Here is an 18,807-nt window from a genome sequence, read left to right on the forward strand (position 1 = left end):
CGGCGCGCTGGGCTTCGGCGTGGTCTCTTACCATATTCTCTTCCGTCTGAAGGCGTCTAATCTCTAGATACGATCTTCGTCACTCCGTTGCTGCGCTTGGAGGCGTTCTCTTTCCATGGTAGAATGTTCGCGCTCGCTAAGCATCTGTGCTTGGAGTTGTTCGCGCTCGCTAAGCGTCTGTGCTTGGAGTCGATCGCGCTCTGTAGAGGCTGCTAGGCTGGCGAGGAATGCCTGTGCCAGCATCTTGTCCGCCTCGCTGGGGGAAGACGCTGGTTGAGGTGATCCGCTCCTGGCAGTACTCGTTGGGGATGCGTTCTCCTGCGGGGAGTCCTGGAGCTCTATCTCCTCGGCGCTCTCCTCATCTTGTTCCGTGCAGAGTTCCATCTCTGGAGGGTTGTCTTCCTCCCGGAGCTCTCTGGGGACTACTTCTTCGGTCTTGGCGGGGGGTAAAGTCGTGTCAGTTCCCTCCTGGTCCCCACCGTGAGCTTGGTCAGTTACATTAGAACCCACTAGGGCCTCTGTGGTCGGGGTATCCTGGTTGATAGGGTCGGACATAATTTTACTTTCTACTTTTACCGCGTTTACCGTTTGTAGAAGGCTAGGTAGTATACTGGCAGCGTAATCCTCTAAGTACTGAGGTGGCTGCCGTCTACGCTGCGGGCGTTCTACTTTAGGAGGACCGTTTCGTGGAGTGTTCATCATAGGCCATTTCAATATTAATACCACTATATTAATATTACACTAATTACCATCCGGCTCGAAGGACCAATTGTAACTGAGGGGTACAATTCCCTGACTGTATTGATAAGTATGGTATCATTAAACCACTACCGCTTTATGTACTTTAACTACTGGCCATACAGTACACGATATCTAAATATGATGAACACTTTCCACAATGAAATCGGTTCCAGTCAAAGGTAATAATCAAATATTTAATGGAGCAAAAGGTACATATGATATTTACTATTACATTTATGATTTGAATGCACTTGTAAGGCAAATGAGTACTCGTAGGCAAATCAACACTGAATGTCCAATCTCTGGTTACGCAGGAAGCAAGTATACAACCTGGCTCTTAGGGAATTACATCTATGGTACACCTAATGATATAGCGGGATATACTGGAAGGGGTCCTCCCGGTTGTAAGCCGGTAGGGGGGGTAGGAGAGCCGTCGGTAGTAGACCGTCTGGTCAACGATATCTATGGAGACTTCAAGTACAGAAGACAGTGCAATAGACTCTTGATCCGCAGATGAATACACCTTGGTTCTCTTGTAGGCTGTAGCTCCACAATGAAGAAGAAGCTAGGCGACCTCAGTCTCTCTGAGCGCCGACTCAACTTGACTCCTCTCGGGGGTAAATCCAACACTCACAGGCGTCGGCGATTATCCGCTCCACAAATCACAGTACCAAAGCAAATATATATTCCAGCCGCATAGGGCTCAGCAGTCGTCGGGTAGGTAATCCAGTGTACATGTCCCTCGGTCCTCGCCTAGATCTCCTCGGATGAAAGCGCCATGTGGTCGGCCCAACCTGGATAAGACTCTAGATAACACGAGGAAGCGTTGGAGATGCTGGTCACTTTAGAACTCTAACCGCACGATGCACCATACACGATAGACTATTATTACTTGATAGAAATACGTCGCAATCGACGGTACAGTGCCAAACTCTGACAATTCAGTTATTAATTCGCACGAGGTCTCAATGCTATTCTAAGGCCAAACAGGCCATACTTCACCGCACGTCGTATCGTGGGTGAGGCTTCACGTTCTGTTACTAAGTTGGGAAGAAGGGTAAGAAGGGTAAGGGGCTACTACATTTACTTGCGCCATATTTATATGCACGGTGAACAAATAGTGCCACTCTCATTTCGGTAGCCGTATCCCTGAGCGGAGCCGGGGCTAGTACGGACATGTCTCGTCGGTACCTTTGAACTTGACGCCAGGGGCTGGTCCCCTGGCGCCTGGTCCTTTGTCCAATAAGAGAATGAACTATTATGGGCTATAGTAGGCTAAATGGATATTCCGTGTATATGTACAAGGAATATACAAGGGATATCAAACGATATACAAATACTATTCAATATATATCCATAAATAAATATATATATTCGGTTTAATCTGATCCTTCGTAACAGTATCGGTAAAAAAGCCAATATCGAGCATCCCTAATAATAATAATTGAATGAATCAAATTCATAACTGAATTCATCCAATTGATCCCAAACCGAGGGTCTCTAGACGAGAGAGGCTGGCGGTTTCGTTCTGAGGCCAACGCTGCCGTGATGCTGGGAAGACGGCAACAGAGACGGGAGAGGACAGGGGAGGACAGAGGACGGGAATTCCATAATACAGGAGCACATGGAACTCATCCTGAGGGGAATTGGACCAGAGACACTGGCAGAACGAGACAAGTTAGGAAGCGAAATATATAATTAATAATACAAACAGGGCTCAGTGGACTGAATAAAACACCAGGGGGACATCCCCCTTAACAATTGTACGTGTGTATTGAGCTGTACTGTATTGTACCCATTCTGCAATCTGTTAATACAATTTTCAATCAATCAATACACACTATGAGAGGGAGAGATGAAGACTTTGAGGGGGTAAAGGAATTCAATCTGATGAGGTTTAGGTTTTCTCAGGTTGACAGGTAGGTGGCCATGTTTAGGCCCTGTCTGTCTGTCTGTCTGTCTGTCTATATCTGTACATACGGTACGCCCATCCCTTACCTACTCTTACTAGTTACACTGCTGGCCAGTATGACTTACTACCATAGTGTATAGTAAGTACATAATAATACTACAACTCTGTACATACATCTGATTAGCACTATTACTCAGTAGTACTCATTTATATATTTTATACACAGTTTGATCACCTGTACATTACTATTGCACTTTACTGGTACATTTGCACTCTGGTTGGATGCCAAACCTCTTTTAATGTACTATAATTGTGCTGAATATGACAATACATTTGAATCTAATCATTTGATGAGGTTTAGGTTTTCTCAAGTTGACAGGTGGGTGGCGGCCATGTTTAGGCGTCTGTCTGCCCGCGTCTCTACAATTCGTAGCCGCATTTCTGCAGACCCCTCTCTGATTGGTTGAACTCCATTTTTGCAGACCCCTCCCATTTCTGCAGACCCCTCTCTGATTGGTTGAGCGAAGCCCCTCTCTGATTGGCCCCCCGCATGAGCCGAGACAGGCTCCTCTAGCCAGGAGTCGAAACTCCGTTAACTCCAGAGAGAGAGGCTGAACGCAATTTATACGCATGGAAGTATTGATTACGCCATAACGAATCATTAAAAGATATATACCGTTAACTGGAATATGTTGTGTGTGCCTTTACACATGTTGGATAGGATTATGTAATTGGTTTGTATAGCGTCGCGTATAACGTTATTTCGCGTGACTTCACGGTTTATTCACATTTCACAATTCATCGTCTTGTTTACATCAGGGTCCCCCATGTTCAATTCATGATAACATATATGACATACAGGTAGACAGATGGACAGTACTGCTACATCTAGACATTTATGATATACCAGATTTTGAACTTGTGGTAGGCCTAGACATTTTCAATTCATCGTCTTGTTTACATCAGGGTCCCCCATGTTCAATTCATGATAACATATATGACATACAGGTAGACAGATAGACAGTACTGCTACATCTAGACATTTATGACATACCAGATTTACAAATACAGTACTGTTTGTGATACAAAAAGAGTCCAGAAAAGAAAGGCTATACATTTGACGTAGAAACTGTACATTGGAGGAGGTTGGGTGGGTGGGGGGGACTATACATTGCTTCTTCTAAGTGTCTATGCTTTTTTTTGTCAGTATTTACTGGCTTTCAAAAAAATAACATCTTGTTGCTTGTGTGTTGAAGGACTTTTACCGAAGGGTTACACATATCATGTCTGCACGTACAGACGTGCGGTGAACCCATCCTGGACCTGCGTTGACCATACCTCTTTTGAGGCCACTGTGCGAATGACTCACCAGTCTGAGGAGGAGATCCTGGTGTGGGCAAGGTCGATGCAGGTCACCTGGAGAGTGGCCCATACATATATGTCATATATGTTATCATGAATTGAACATGGGGGACCCTGATGTAAACAAGACGATGAATTGAAAATGTCTAGGCCTACCACAAGTTCAAAATCTGGTATGTCATAAATGTCTAGATGTAGCAGTACTGTCCATCTGTCTACCTGTATGTCATATATGTTATCATGAATTGAACATGGGGGACCCTGATGTAAACAAGACGATGAATTGAAAATGTCTAGGCCTACCACAAGTTCAAAATCTGGTATGTCATAAATGTCTAAATGTAGCAGTACTGTCCATCTGTCTACCTGTATGTCATATATGTTATCATGAATTGAACATGGGGGACCCTGATGTAAACAAGATGATGAATTGAAAATGTCTAGGCTAATAAACAACTTGTGACAAATAACTCTTGACTTGACCACCAGCCTCTCTCTCTTAAGGCATTAACTGGGTTAATTAATCTAAATGTTATATTGTAACTGTCTAGTTATTGATTGATTGAATTGATTGAAAACTTTATTAACAGATTGCAGAATGGGTATACAGTACACAGTACAGCTCAATACATACAATTGTTAAGGGAATGCAGACCCCAGAGAAAGACTTTCGTCTTGTTTACATCAGGGTCCCCCATTTTCAATTCATCGTAACATATGACATACAGATAGACAACTGGGTTAATCTAAATGTTACATTGTACAGTAAGTGGGGAGTGTAAACAAGTTGACCGCTGGCTGTGTTGTGAAATGTGAATAAACCGTGAAGTCACGCGAAATATCGTTATACGCGACGCTATACAAACCAATTACATAATCCTATCCAACATGTGTAAAGGCACACACAACATATTCCAGTTAACGGTATATTTTTTTAATGATTCGTTATGGCGTAATCAATACTTCCATGCGTATAAATTGCGTTCAGCCTCTCTCTCTGGAGTTAACGGAGTTTCGACTCCTGGCTAGAGGAGCTTGTCTCGGCTCATGCGGGGGGCCAATCAGAGAGGGGCTTCGCTCAACCAATCAGAGAGGGGTCTGCAGAAATGGGAGGGGTCTGCAAAAATAGAGTTCAACCAATCAGAGAGGGGTCTGCAGAAATGCGGCTACGAATTGTAGAGACGCTGTCTGCCCATAGATATATATAGAACCATAGATATCTATGTATAGAACTGTCTGCCTGTCTTCTACCGGTCTGTCGGCTCCACTCTCTGGGCCAGTAGGTGGCGGTAATGCGCCTTCGCTTTGGACGAGGCCAACCGTGACCGTCGCCAGACACCAGAGAAGAAGCAGGTGATTGTAAACACAGGGACATGGCTGACGACGAGAGGGAGGCAGGTGACAACGATATAAACGACAACATGGGGAACCACCTGCAGCTCTTACCTGGTAACGGGTTCTCCAACAGCAGCATCTCACCTGCAAGCAACGGTTTTTTATTTGCACGAGAGGCCAAACAGTTATTATAACCTGTCCTGGTGGTCGTTTTCTAAGCTAACGTTAGCTAGCACTTTCTTTCTCATTCCTACACGGCTGCTGTTGTTGTTGGCTTTCTGCAGTGGCGTCGTTTCAGTAAAAGCCAAGGTATGGCGAGGAGGGTGGGGGGGTTTCCCACCCTTGGTGGATTTTTTTGTCAAATCAGTTGTGCAATAGTCACTTGGTGAGTTGTTTCTATACAATTAACTTATGACATTTAGGTATGACACAGGACTACAAAAGCATTTAGTTGATTAATGTGTCAACAGACTGGGGTTACTGAATGCTGAACTGCACTGTTATAATCACTAAGCCAGGGGTTCTCAAACTTTTTTTATACCATGACCCCATTTTATTTAGGATTTTTTTTGGCGACCCCACACTGAATGTATTGTGTAATTTCAACGTGGAAATAAGGAATATCAAAATACGAATACGAATGACCCCAAAATCTCCGCTGATTAACCTCGAGTGTCACCAACGGAGTTTCGTAATCCAGCTCATTATCAGCACATTTCTCTGCCAATGGGTTGTTTTTGTCTGCAAGGAAAATCTGCGCTTCTTCTCTGAGTTAAAAAAGGCGATTTAATACTCTGCCTCAAGATAGCCTGCCACCTCACTTCATTGTGGTATAGCAGCTGGTTATGTGCAGAGCCCATTTCATCGGACCAACTGGCACCGCTTCTGACAACAAACCTATCCATTGCGAGTCCAGGTTACACACAAAATGCCCCCTCCCGTGATTATTATACTTTGAGATCATGAGATGGCTTAAGGTGGAAGACAGAGTAAACCAGATGTGCCTAGTTCACAGAATCGTGCACGGGGTAGTGCCAGTGTACTTCAACAACTACTTCAACCGAATCAGAGACACCCATGCATACCAAACTAGGCGCAGCTTAACTGACTTTGTGCCAGTCAGATTCAGGAGCTGTATGGGGAAGGAGTCATTTCTGTATTCAGCAGCTGTCTATTGGAACAGTCTGCCCAGTGACCTGAAAATCGTAGACAACGCCGTTAGATTCAAGTCCAGCCTGAAGACATGGCTCAAAAGGGACTATACTTGACCTAGACACTTAGCTTAAGGCACCCTTGCATGTTGTATGAGTCTGTTATGTATATAAATGTTAAATGGTATATGTGATGTGTTGTGATGTCACATTTTGTATGATGCATGTATTAAGCATCACACTCCCCTACCCCCCTACAAGGACCACAATGGAAATAAGCTCTGAGCTTTTTTGTGTTTCATCCTTGGCAGTATATCCTGACTGCTCTTCTGTCACATGTTTATTTTTTATATTGTCAAATAAAGTCATTATACATGCGCAGGATGTAGTGAGATGTGTATTGGAATACTGTGTGTCGGCCTCCGTTGATGAAGGGGCGAGACATGGCAAATACACACATCCTGCGCATGTATAATCGCAAATACACATAAATATTTATTTGCCAAGGTATGGCGAGTGCCATACCAAAACGACGCCCCTGGCTTACCGGTTAGTTACCAAGTCGATAATTTAACTAAATGGCGCAAACGTAGCCGGCAAACAAGGCTCTTGCTTGCTTGCTATGCTCCATGGCTGTCAGATGTGCTGCTGACAGTGTCATAACATTTTTATATAACCTTGTGTCAGTGTATAGACTGTAACTGTCAAGTGTATAGACCTTTTCACAAGTTAAAAGGCTGTTGCTTTGGCCCCTGTTTTATTTCCTGTCAGCAACTGTATTAACAGCAAACATTGCAAAAGGGGCCTATTTAGAATGTCAAGTTAGAACATGTCTACAGCAGCAATAGGCGTTACACATATGAACTAGCTATCAGTAGATCGTTTTGTCAAGTGTACATAACATTGCTGTCCGTTCATGATGTGTTATTTCAGAGAATGAGGAGGAAGAGGAGGACGACACGGAGATGGAGGATCGGGACAGTGAGGACGGAGAGAAGCCCAGCATCATCAACTTTGATCCCAGTCTTCCCACGTCTCATTCTGTGGGTGATGACAGTTTCATTATGCTGGTGTTGTCTAAACAGTTTCCTCAAAGTAACACGCCAACATGATGAGAAATGCACTTACTGTAGAGTCAGACAAGAAGATATTGTAGACACCAATGTCCTCTCTGTGCATTCAGTAGAAAGCTATCTGGCTGCAAGCTAGCCTAGCTTAGCACAAACGAATGGAAGCGGATACGGACCACTAGCCTAGCTGTTGGCCAAAAACACCTCTCCCAGAGTTTTTAAACTAGGTTAGTGGTCCGTATCCGCTTTCATTATTTTGTGCTACCCCCAAGAATGAATGAATGAATGAATGAATGAATGAATGAAAACTTTATTTAACAGATTGCAGAATGGGTACAATACAGTACGGCTCAATACACATTTTTTATTTTATTTTTTTAAACTTAAATTTTAATTTTAATTTTTTCAACAACATACATAGACAACATTCATAGACAATACACAGTACATAAATTAAAACAAATAGACAAAAATGAGTAAAGAAAAAGTGTGACATGGGTCCTTCGGTCCATTCTACATTTGCATTATTTATTTACATTTTTATTCATTTCCTTGTATCCTTTTCAAACCTCTGTGATGTCGTTACTTCCCCTCCTGTATTCTTCCCATTTTCCCATTTCCATTCAAACTTTTCTTCTTGCAGCCTCAGCAGATGTGTGATTCTCTCCATTTCCTGTATCCCCTCTACCAACTCTATCCATTGATCCTTTGTCGGCACTTCTACCTTGTACCACAGTTTAGTTAAAGCTTTCTTGGCTGCCACTATCAATATCTTAATCAAATATTTGTCTTCCCCTTGGATTCCTTCCTGTGACAGATTCCCCAAATACAACACTTGGCCTCCCTGGGGTATTTCGTATCCTATTATTTCATTTATTATCCCTCCTATCTCTTCCCAGTAGTGCCTTATCTTCTGACATCCCCAGAATATGTGTGTATGGTTCGCCCCTTCCTGTCCACACTCCCTCCAACATGTTTTCTTTGCTGGTGTGTAATTGCCATGTATTTCTGGTAATACACACAATTGTTAAGGGGATGCAGACCTGAGAAAGACGTATGTCTTGTTTCCATCAGGGTCCCCCATTTTCAATTCATATAGACATTTATGACATACACAACATACATGACATTTATGGCATAGGGACATATAGGTATTTAGTACTGATACATTTGTGACATAAACGGTATTCAAATATACAGTACTGTTACCCCTAGATCCTGACAGAGTATATACATATGATGGGGAGGGGACTGTACATTAGGAGGGGGTGGGTGGGTGGGATAGAAATATACATACGGCGGGGAGGGAATATATACATGCGGTGGGGAGGAGACTGTCTATTAGGAGGTGGTGGGGGTTTTGGGCATTTACGGTGGCCAGTTTCGAATTGCAGCCTCCCGTAGGTGCTCTTTAAGAGCGGTTTTGAATGTGGGTAGGGATTCACATTCCTTTACAGCTTTGGGTAGGGCGTTCCACATTGATGTGGCATAATTGCGAAACGTGTTTAGTCCCTTGTTTGAGCCGAATCTGGGTTTAACATGATTTGTTGAGCTTCCTCTGGTGTAGTGGTTGTGGTATTCACTGACCTTTGGGAAGTATTTTGACATGTACATCGGTACCTTAGTCGTATAGTGTATCTTGTAGACCAGGCCCATTGCAAGTTGCTGTACTCTGTCGTCTACTCTAAGCCATCCTAGGTTGTCAAAGTGGGCAGGGGTGAGGTGGGTTCTGGGGGTAAGGTCAAGTAGTAGTCTGACCAGTTTGTTTTGTGATGTTTGTAATTTTGTTTTAAGCGCCTTTGAGGTGCTTTGGTACCATGAGGTGCACGCATAGTCGTAGTACCCTTGAATGAGTGCTCCTGCCAGAGTCTTCAGGGTATTTTTGTTTACCAGAGAGGAGATCCGGTACAAGAATCTAGTTCGTTGGTTGACTTTTTTTTATTACATTGGATGCCATTTTGTCACAGGAAAGATTTGCCTCTAGGATGGAACCCAGGTAGGTAATTTCGTCTTTCCTTGTGACAATATTGTCACCCACTGCAACTGAGAAGCCGTCGGTCTTGCTGAGTTTGTTATTTGAACCGAAGAGAATGGACTCTGTTTTGCCCATGTGTAATGATAGTTTGTTATCAGCGAGCCATATGCAGATTTTGCCTAGTTCCGAGCTGAGGGTTTTTTCAACCTGCAACTTGTTCTTGTCAGAGACCAGCAGGGCTGAGTCGTCCGCAAACAGGAACAAGTTGCAGTCACAGGCTGACGACATGTCATTTGCATAAATTAGGAAGAGTAGCGGTCCTAGTATGCTTCCTTGTGGAACACCACAGCTCACTGTGAGGGGGGGGGATAGAGTACCGTTTACCTCTACCATCTGTTCTCTCCCCTCCAGGTAGGATTGCATCCAGCTCACTGATAAGCTATCAAAACCAATTGCTTTTAGCTTGTCAATCAGAATGGAGTGATTGACAGTGTCGAAGGCCTTTTGTAGGTCCAGCATGACCATGCCGCAGTATTTGCCCGCGTCCACTTCTTGTTTGATGTGGTCGTTCAAATAGAGGAGGCATGTGTCAGTGGAGTGGGACGTTCTGAAGCCAGATTGGAATTCGTAGATTAGATTTTTTTCCCGCTAGGTACTTTTCGACCTGTTCGTAGACTATTTTCTCCATGACTTTCGAGATGGAGGTAAGAATAGAAACAGGGCGGTAGTTGCCTGGGTCTAATTTGCTGCCCTTTTTGTGCAGAGGGGTCACTCTCGCAATTTTGAAGTCCTTGGGGACGTGTCCCTGTTTTATAGAGGTTTATTATGTGTGTGATGACTAGGGATGCACGATATTGATTTTTTGACACCGATATCGATACCGATAACTTTATGCTCCTCAAGCCGATAACCGATACCGATAACCGATATTTATTGTATTATTAAAAAAATATTTTGATCAAATTTTTTTTTTCAACATGAAACAAAACATATCACAATACAATAATAATACGTCAAATGTATATACTCTCTTTTCTGGACTCTTTTCGTATCACAAACAGTACTGTATTTGCAAATCTGGTATGTCATGTATAGATGTAGGCAGTACTGTCTATCTGTATGTCATGCATGTCATTATGTTATGATGAATTGTAAATGAGGGACCCTGATGTAAACAAGACGAAAGACTTTCTCTGGTCTGCATCCCCTTAACAATTGTATGTATTGAGCTGTACTGTATTGTACCCATTCTGCAATTGGTTAATAAACTTTTAACCAGACAACAGAAACAAAAGCCAAGACAACAGTTTTGACTGATAAAGTGACCATATTTATTTTTCCAAATGAAAATTCACAATCCGTCAACAACTTATAATACATCCAACCTAAGACGCTCGAAGCTTTTTTTTCTTCTTTTTTCAAAGCTGTCCGCCTTGAAAGAAAGGCTTTGAGTGGACACATAGCCTAGCAGGTCGCCTGCGGCATCACCACCGCTGGTGTACGACGGCGCGAGCACGCTTGTACCTATTGACGAGTCGTTTGCTAAATTAAATAAGTTTGACAGAAATGACCCAAGGGCTCAAGCCGCTAGCTTTTAAGCAGTCCTTGGTGGTGCAAATTAACCTGGCTACTACGGAGCAATAAGTGACTGCGTATTCAACCAAAGGTTGCATCACAGCTATGAAAGGGGCTAGCTTTGCTTAGCTCCCCGCGTCGTCGCAGGCTTTTAAGTTAACACAACACACCATCGCATCGGTGGTGATGCCGCAGGTGACCTGCTAGGTTGGATGTATCACAAGCCGCTGCACTTTTCCCTCCTCGTGGAACTTCTCCATTGCATTTATTACAAATAGCAAGCGAACTTTTCCCCTCTGAAACAATCCCCACTAGCGTCGCCATCTTTGTTTACAACGCGCTGCTTTCAAGAAACGTACTACGTGGCTACGTCACAGCCAAGAAAGGGAGCGCTGGGTTTGTGTAAAACGCCCTGTTCCTAAACCACACACTATCAGTGGTACCACAGTACTGGCAAAACGGGAGGAGCGGACAGTCAAAACAAACGCACTTCATCCAAATTCACCCACACCGCATTTTTTTTACCAAAAAATATATTATATTATCGGAGCTATTAATAACGTTATCGAGTTTATCGGGATGACGTCATAATTGCTGATATCGGCCCGATAATTATCGTGCATCCCTAGTGATGACTGGGGTGATGGCGGCTGCTGCGTCTCTGAGGAATTTGGAGGGGATGTTGTCATGGCCAGTGGCCTTGTTAGGTTGGAGGGCGCTCAATTTTTTGAGTACCTCATCGGTTTTTACCATTTCAAGTTTGAAGTCGTCTTTGTGGACCCCTAGGTTTTTGTAGTATGCTACTATGTGTTCTACCCCATAATGCCCTGAGTGGGAGGGTAGTTTGTTTACCAGTGTTGTGGCTATGTTTGTGAAGAAGATGTTTAAGTAATTGGCTACATCCAGCTTGTCTGTGATGAGCGTGTTGTCCGTCTTTATGTTTATGTTTGAGAATCTGGTTTTAAGTTTTTTACTGCAGCCTAGTTGATTATTGAGTAATTTCCAAAGTTTGCAGGGTTTGTTTTTGTTTTCCTCAGTTTTGTCGTTGATGAAATTTCTTTTTGCGGTTCTGATCATGGTGTTTACGTCATTTCTTAGTCTGTTTCTTTGAATTTTTAGTTCAACCACGTGGGCTTGGAGTTCACTGTTTGAGCTTTTGGAAAGCTTTGTCTGACTTTTATGAAGTTCAGAGCATTTTTTGTCTCTGGTTTTCATAGCGGCCAGTATTTCAGTGTGCATCCATGGCTCAGCGCGATTTTTAACCCTGGTGGTTCTTATGGGTGCCATGTTGTTGAGTATTGCTGTGAATTTGGTTTTGAATCCAAGCCATGTTTCTTCAACCTGTGTACCACTGAGTTCATCTGACCAGTCCAAGATACCCAGTTCTAGGTTGAAGGCCTCTCTAGAGTAGTGTTGTCAAAAATATCGAAGTATCGATACATATCGATACTGAATATTTAAAAAGGCTTCGATACTCATTTCCCGAAGTACCGATACTTTCTGCAGTATCGGTACCACCAGCTGGCGAGTGTTCTACCGCAAGTTGTTGACGCGCTGTTCAGAGCGCTCAGCGTGCTTGCCCCCCCGGCTCCTCCGAGTCCAGCCCTCCCCCTCACAGAGTCACAGAGAGCCGTCTTCTTCAGTTAGTAAACAAACATTTTAGCTGAAGATGGTAAATGCAGAGCCTCCGCAACTTGTGCTTGTGGATAAAGAAAGCAGCAGAAGTGCTGTTTGGAGGTACTTCGGGTTTCAAGTAAACAACGAAGGACAAGCTACAAATGCCCCAATGCTATTTGCAAGCGGTTATAGCAGTGCCAGCGCCGATCTCCATAAAGAAATGAAAGAGGTTCGTGACAGCTGCTCTTTCAACGTCACTGTGACTGAAGCATTAAACCATTAACTCTAGTTTAATACATGATACGTTGTCTACTGATGGCGCATAATATCAACAGCTGCTTCGTTGTAACGTTACAGCTACGCTAAAGTTAGCCCCCTTAGCTTAGCTGGCCACAGTTATAAATACTGCGTTATGTCGAGGTCATACAATACTACAGTCGACATAAGGTTAACGTTACCCCGTTTCCACCAAGTGTTTAAATAGCAGCAATCTTGTTGAAAATGTAACATTACTAAAATGCTCCGAGCATAGCCTCTCTGTCTCTCTCTGTCTCTCTCCATCTACTGCTACCTCTCTCTCTCTCTCTCTCTCGCTCTCTCTCTCTCTACCGCTACCTCTCTCTCTCTCTCGCTCTCTCTCTCTCTCTCTCCATCTACCGCTACCTCTCTCGCTCTCTCTCTCTCTCTCTCTATCTACCGCTACCTCTCTCTCTCTCTCTCTCTATCTACCGATACCTCTCTCTCTCTCTCGCTTGCTCTCGTTATCTTTAAATAAAAACTGTTACTAACTGTTCAGTTTGTGAGGTACATGCAACACAGATTACAGTGTTTACATCTGTCTGCTTGAGAAAATACCATGTTCTGCATTTGCAATAAAAATGATTGAAGTGAGATGAACAGTTATTTTTAAATGTGTGATCTAAAGATAAACAAAGGGTTTTAAAAGTGTTATATTTATCTTCTCTTATAGTACCAGACTCGAAGCTGAGGAGAATCAACCAGCAACAAAAGCAAAATTTGTTAAAAAAAATAAATAAATAAAAATAAATATATATATATATATATATTTTTTTTTTTTTTTTTTTTGTATCAATGGTATCGAAGTATCGATACTTTTCAAGGTATCGTATCGAAGTCGAAATTCCAGTATCGTGACAACACTACTCTAGAGTAAGTTTTGAGGTCTCTAGATGTGACTGTTTTGTGACAGCCGGCCTTCTGTTTTAGCTTTTTGCGGGTACAGAAAATCATATAATGATCACTTAACCCGCATGCTATCACCCCTTTATTGGAGATCATGGACTTGTCAGAGGTCGGATTCCCCAGGACCAACACCCCACCTCCACTCCGCCGCTACATGGAGCTTTTGACCAACTCGTTATTGTCACTGCTTTTTTAAATGAACATACATTCAGAAAAACATTAGATGCTTGTTCTTCCCGGCTCCTCGACCGTAGTAGATTTGTAGACAACAATATACAGCGATCTGTACAAACTATACAATACAAGGTAAAAGTAGACAGTGGATGAATAAAAATGTAAAGATAAATTCTTCTACAGTGTAAATAGCAGCAGTGTGTGCTTTATAATCCTGCCATAACACACTCAGTGCCAGCCATGCGGTGCGCCTTACCCCCCTTGAATGCCACCACCCACTTCAATGATAGAGTTCTCATATTTGCAAATGCATAAACTATGTCTTAAATTATGGCTATGTGTCTAATCTGGCCGTCGCTTATCTGTTATCAATGACTTGTTTGCAGTCAACATTTTCGAAACGGATTGTTTTTTAATCGGTTCATTTCCGTTTTATACCATTTTGAAAAACGCTCGTCTTTTGAATGTTTGAGGAAAATATAAAGATTCTGTGATAATTGCCCTTTACTGGAATATTCTGGAATATACAATATTTTTGTAATTTTTCGGCCTATTTATTAATCGTTTTTAAATAAACGCTAGATTATCGATAGTATATGTGTACTTATGCACGCTATAGAAGCGAGCTGAAAAATCGATTATCTCATTTCCTGATCAGCACACACACACACACGCACACACCACACATAGGGCACACGTTGATATCTCTGAAAAAAGCTCTGATTATCCTAAGACTGGTAAAATAGATTCCTTACCTCAGATCAGATGTTCTCCAAAAAGATTATTCCAATTCCTGATCGCCATTCCAAATATCGATCGCGTTTATTGATCTAATGCTGGGTACTGGAAATATGTATTCCACGCTGTTCTGATGATGGGCAATGAATCCGATCCTCTCGGGTGACTTGCCTGAGAAGTAAAATGAGGAAGCTGGATTTCCCCCCCCCCCATGTGTTTCATTCAATCCATTCCAAAGGGGTGCAGTACCACAGGGAGAGACGATAGGGGGCGGTATTTTCCCAATGGAGCTCAGAGAGAGAGTTTGCAGCACTAACATGAGGCTAGATTGATGAAATAGGAATTCAAATCGCTAATAAAAAAAAAAGCGAGATATCTCGTCGCTGGCACTCAACGGTCGGCATGAACTAACGAGAAATCTCATCGCTGGCACTCAAAGTGTTAATGATTCACTGTGTTATTGTCTTCATTTCCTCCCTCTGGTGACAGTACCTGGGTTCCGACATGGAGGAGTTCCACGGTCGCACGGTGCACGATGAGGGCAGCTGGCAGACCATCCCGGTGTTGCCGCACACGGCTGTGATGCTTGTCCCAGGCCAGACGCTGCCGCTGCAGCTCTTCAGGCCGCAGGAGGTCAGCATGATGCGCAGCGTCATCCAGAGAGACCGCACCTTCGCCGTGCTCGCACACAGGTACGCACGGGTACACACGGGTCGGGTACACATGGGTACACACGGGTCGGGTACACACGGGTCGGGTACACATGGGTACACACGGGTACACAGGTACACACGGGTACACACAGGTACAAACATACACACAGGTACACACAGGTACACACAGGTACAAACAGATACACACAGATACAAACAGATACAAACAGATACACACAGATACACACAGGTACACACAGGTGCACACGGGTACACACAGGTGCACACAGGTACACACACGACAGTGGGTCAGGAGGTAGAGCCGTCGTCTGGTAATCGGAAGGTTCCCGGTTCGAGTCCCGCTCCTCCCGGCAGTGTTGAAGTGTCCTTGAGCAAGACACTTAACCCCTAACTGCTCCCGATGAGCTTGAACACATTACTAATAGAAGTGTGATGATATTTATGGATAATCAGTGGCCGACACCTAACAGTAAGTGTGATGATATTTATGAGAATAACAGTGGCCTACACCTAACAGAAACACACATTTCCTTTTTGTGTGTGTATTATTTCCATTGCACAAGTACAAATGCAGAGTACAACGAAATGCTTTTATCAAAATGCAAAATCAGAAATGCTTTCATCAAATCGGAATGGATTTCTCTGACTTCCTGTTGTTCCCCACAGTGACTCCAGTGAGCCGGAGGCAAAGTTTGGGACAACGGCTGAGATCTATGCCTACAGAGAGGAGCAGGAATATGGGATTGAGACGGTGAAAGTGAAAGCTGTGGGGAGGCAGAGGTTCAAGGTCCATGAGATCAGAACACAGGCAGACGGGTGAGTAGGAGGTTCAAGGTCCTTGAGATAGATGGATGGATGGATGGATGGATGGATGGATGGATGGATAGATAGATAGATGGATGGATGGATGGATGGATGGATGGGTGGATGGATGGATGGATGGATGGATGGATGGATGGATGGATGGATAGATGGATAGATATTTCTATTTGTCCACTTTTGTGGAAATGTGTCTTTGGCTTCACCATGGTTGCAATCAACAAGACAACACAGTATAAACACCATACAGGCACAAAAGACATGGGCCAAAAACTGCCCAATACATAGACAAAAGAAAAACAACAACAAAAAAAATCTTATGAATTCATCAAAGCAATAGCATGTGGAATGAAAGACTTCTTAGATATGTTTTTTGGGGCTATAGGAACTCTATAGCGTCGTTCCAGATGGAAGCTTGTCAAACTCACCATGAAGGAGCTGCAAAGGATCAGACCATATTTGCAGAGCTCTGTCCCTATTCCTGAGTACATATAACTTGAAATTCACTCTCTGCTTCACAGGGAGCCAGTGTAGGGATGTAAGGACTGGGGAGATGTGGTTGACTGTCTCACACTAGAATAATAAGAGGAGGATGGGGAACTGTTTATTAAATACATATTTATACTGCGCTGCATATATCTTTGTAATATCTATGATGAATATACTGTATATCAAGGACAATAGGTTCACTATAGCATGTCCAGGTTGCAAGGTGCCAGGGGGCGACACTGGCTCAGGAGGTAGAGCAGTCGCCTGGTAATCCGGAGGTTGCCAGTTCGAATCCCGCTCTTCCCGGGCAGTGTGTCGAAGTGTACTTGATCAAGACCCCTAACCCCTAATTGCTCCTGATGAGCAGGTCGGCACCTTGCACGGTCGCCTCCGCCGTCGGTGTGTGAATGTGTGAGTGAATGGGTAAAATGTGAGGACCAAATTGTAAAGCGCTTTGGATAAAAGCTGCTATATAAATGCACCATTTTACCATTTACCAGAGATCTGAGTGCAGCAAACCTGTGTAGTATCGCCCTCTGGTGTTCAAAAGGTGTAACAACTTCATACTGAATATGTATCTATTATTATGAATCTCTATTTCAGTGAATATCTATGAACATTATCTTTCGGTCTCTGCTGAATGACTGACTGTGTGAGAGTTAGTGACGTTGTCAGTTTATGATGTGCTTTTTCACATCTAATAATTGATCCGGAGCCAAGTGTGGGACACTGGACTGAAGGTTGAAACTAGGGATGTCCGATATTATCGGCCTACCGATATTATCGGCCGATATCGGCATTAAAATGTGATATCGGAAAATATCGGTATCGTTTTTTTTTTTTTTACATTTCTATAACCTTTATTTACCCAGGCAAGCAAGTAAGAACAAATTCTGATTTTATTTATTGTCAAAAGTATGCATAATGTTGTGTTAATTCCACAACAAGAGATATGTAATGTTAATTACCTGAAATTATTCCATTTTGGGGGGGGGGGGGGGGGGGGGGGGGGGGGGGGGTAACCCTGCATATATCGGTATCGGTTGATATCGGTATCGGAAATTAAGAGTTGGACAATATCGGTATATCGGTATCGGTAAAAAAGCCAATATCGAGCATCCCTAGTTGAAACTGTTTCACATTGAAGTGGGGGAGACAGTGTCTCAGGAGGTAGTGAGCGCTCGTCTGGTAACCGGAAGGTTCCCGGTTTGATTCCAGCTCCTCCCGACACTTCTGCTCACCTTATATGGTTGCCTCCGCCATCGATGTGTGAGTGAATGGGTGAATGTGAGGCATAAGCTGCAAAGTAAAAAGCCTACCAGTTTGTATTCAATGTCTCTTTAAACCAAGAGAAGGAAAGTATATGTATTCTTAAAACATGTAAAAAGGTAAGAACTAATGTAAAAGCTAGATGTGTTTAAATTTTGGGAGTTAAATTATGGAATAGCCTTAGTGATGGGTTGAAGTTGTGTACTTCTCAGGGGAGATTTTAAAAAGCCTTAAAGGATAAAATTATTCAGGAGTACAGTTTTGAGTAAAACATCAAACATTTGTTATTTTTTCAAACGATTATATCTTGCAACATATTTTAAGTTTTATTTTTTCTTATATTAAAATATATTTAGTTTTTAAGAATTTGTAAAGGATAGGCAAAAATAAGCATGTGCTTCAGCCTATTCCTTTTTTTCTGTTGTTGATTTTGGATTTTGTGTGATTTTCTTTTCTGTAAACAAGACCGAAAAAGAAACTTCATTCATTTATTCAAAGTGCTTTGGGTAAAAGCTCTATATAAATTCCGTCCATTCACCGAGCGGTGTGCTGAGTGGTGCACTCAGGTGTGCCAGTAGATTTGCTCAGAATTGCAAATGTAAAGAAAATCAGTGTCTTGAGATGACGCCAGCTTCCTGGTTCAGATTGAGAAGAAGTGATATTGCAGGTCTTACCCCTCAATGCACCTTCCCTTCTCTCATTC

General features: G+C 43.0%; 1 protein-coding gene across 3 annotated transcripts in view; it reads left to right on the forward strand.

Annotated features, from left to right (window-relative positions):
* Positions 1 to 5,370: 5,370 nt before the first annotated feature.
* Positions 5,371 to 18,807, forward strand: part of crbn (cereblon) — a 96,768-nt gene continuing 83,331 nt past the window's right edge. Inside the window, exons 1-4 of one of the 3 annotated variants that reach the window (XM_084316679.1) lie at positions 5,371 to 5,464; positions 7,435 to 7,544; positions 15,343 to 15,545; positions 16,194 to 16,343. In XM_084316679.1, the coding sequence (XP_084172805.1) occupies positions 5,389 to 5,464; positions 7,435 to 7,544; positions 15,343 to 15,545; positions 16,194 to 16,343 (539 nt within the window). In that variant the 5' untranslated portion in view covers positions 5,371 to 5,388. Of the gene's footprint in view, positions 5,465 to 5,610; positions 5,736 to 7,434; positions 7,545 to 15,342; positions 15,546 to 16,193; positions 16,344 to 18,807 lie in introns of those variants that run through there. The other 2 variants (XM_084316680.1, XM_084316681.1) reach the window with 2 other exon arrangements.

This window comes from Notolepis coatsorum, assembly GCF_963971535.1.
Source record: "Notolepis coatsorum genome assembly, chromosome: 6".
NCBI classification, from domain to species: domain Eukaryota; kingdom Metazoa; phylum Chordata; class Actinopteri; order Aulopiformes; family Paralepididae; genus Notolepis; species Notolepis coatsorum.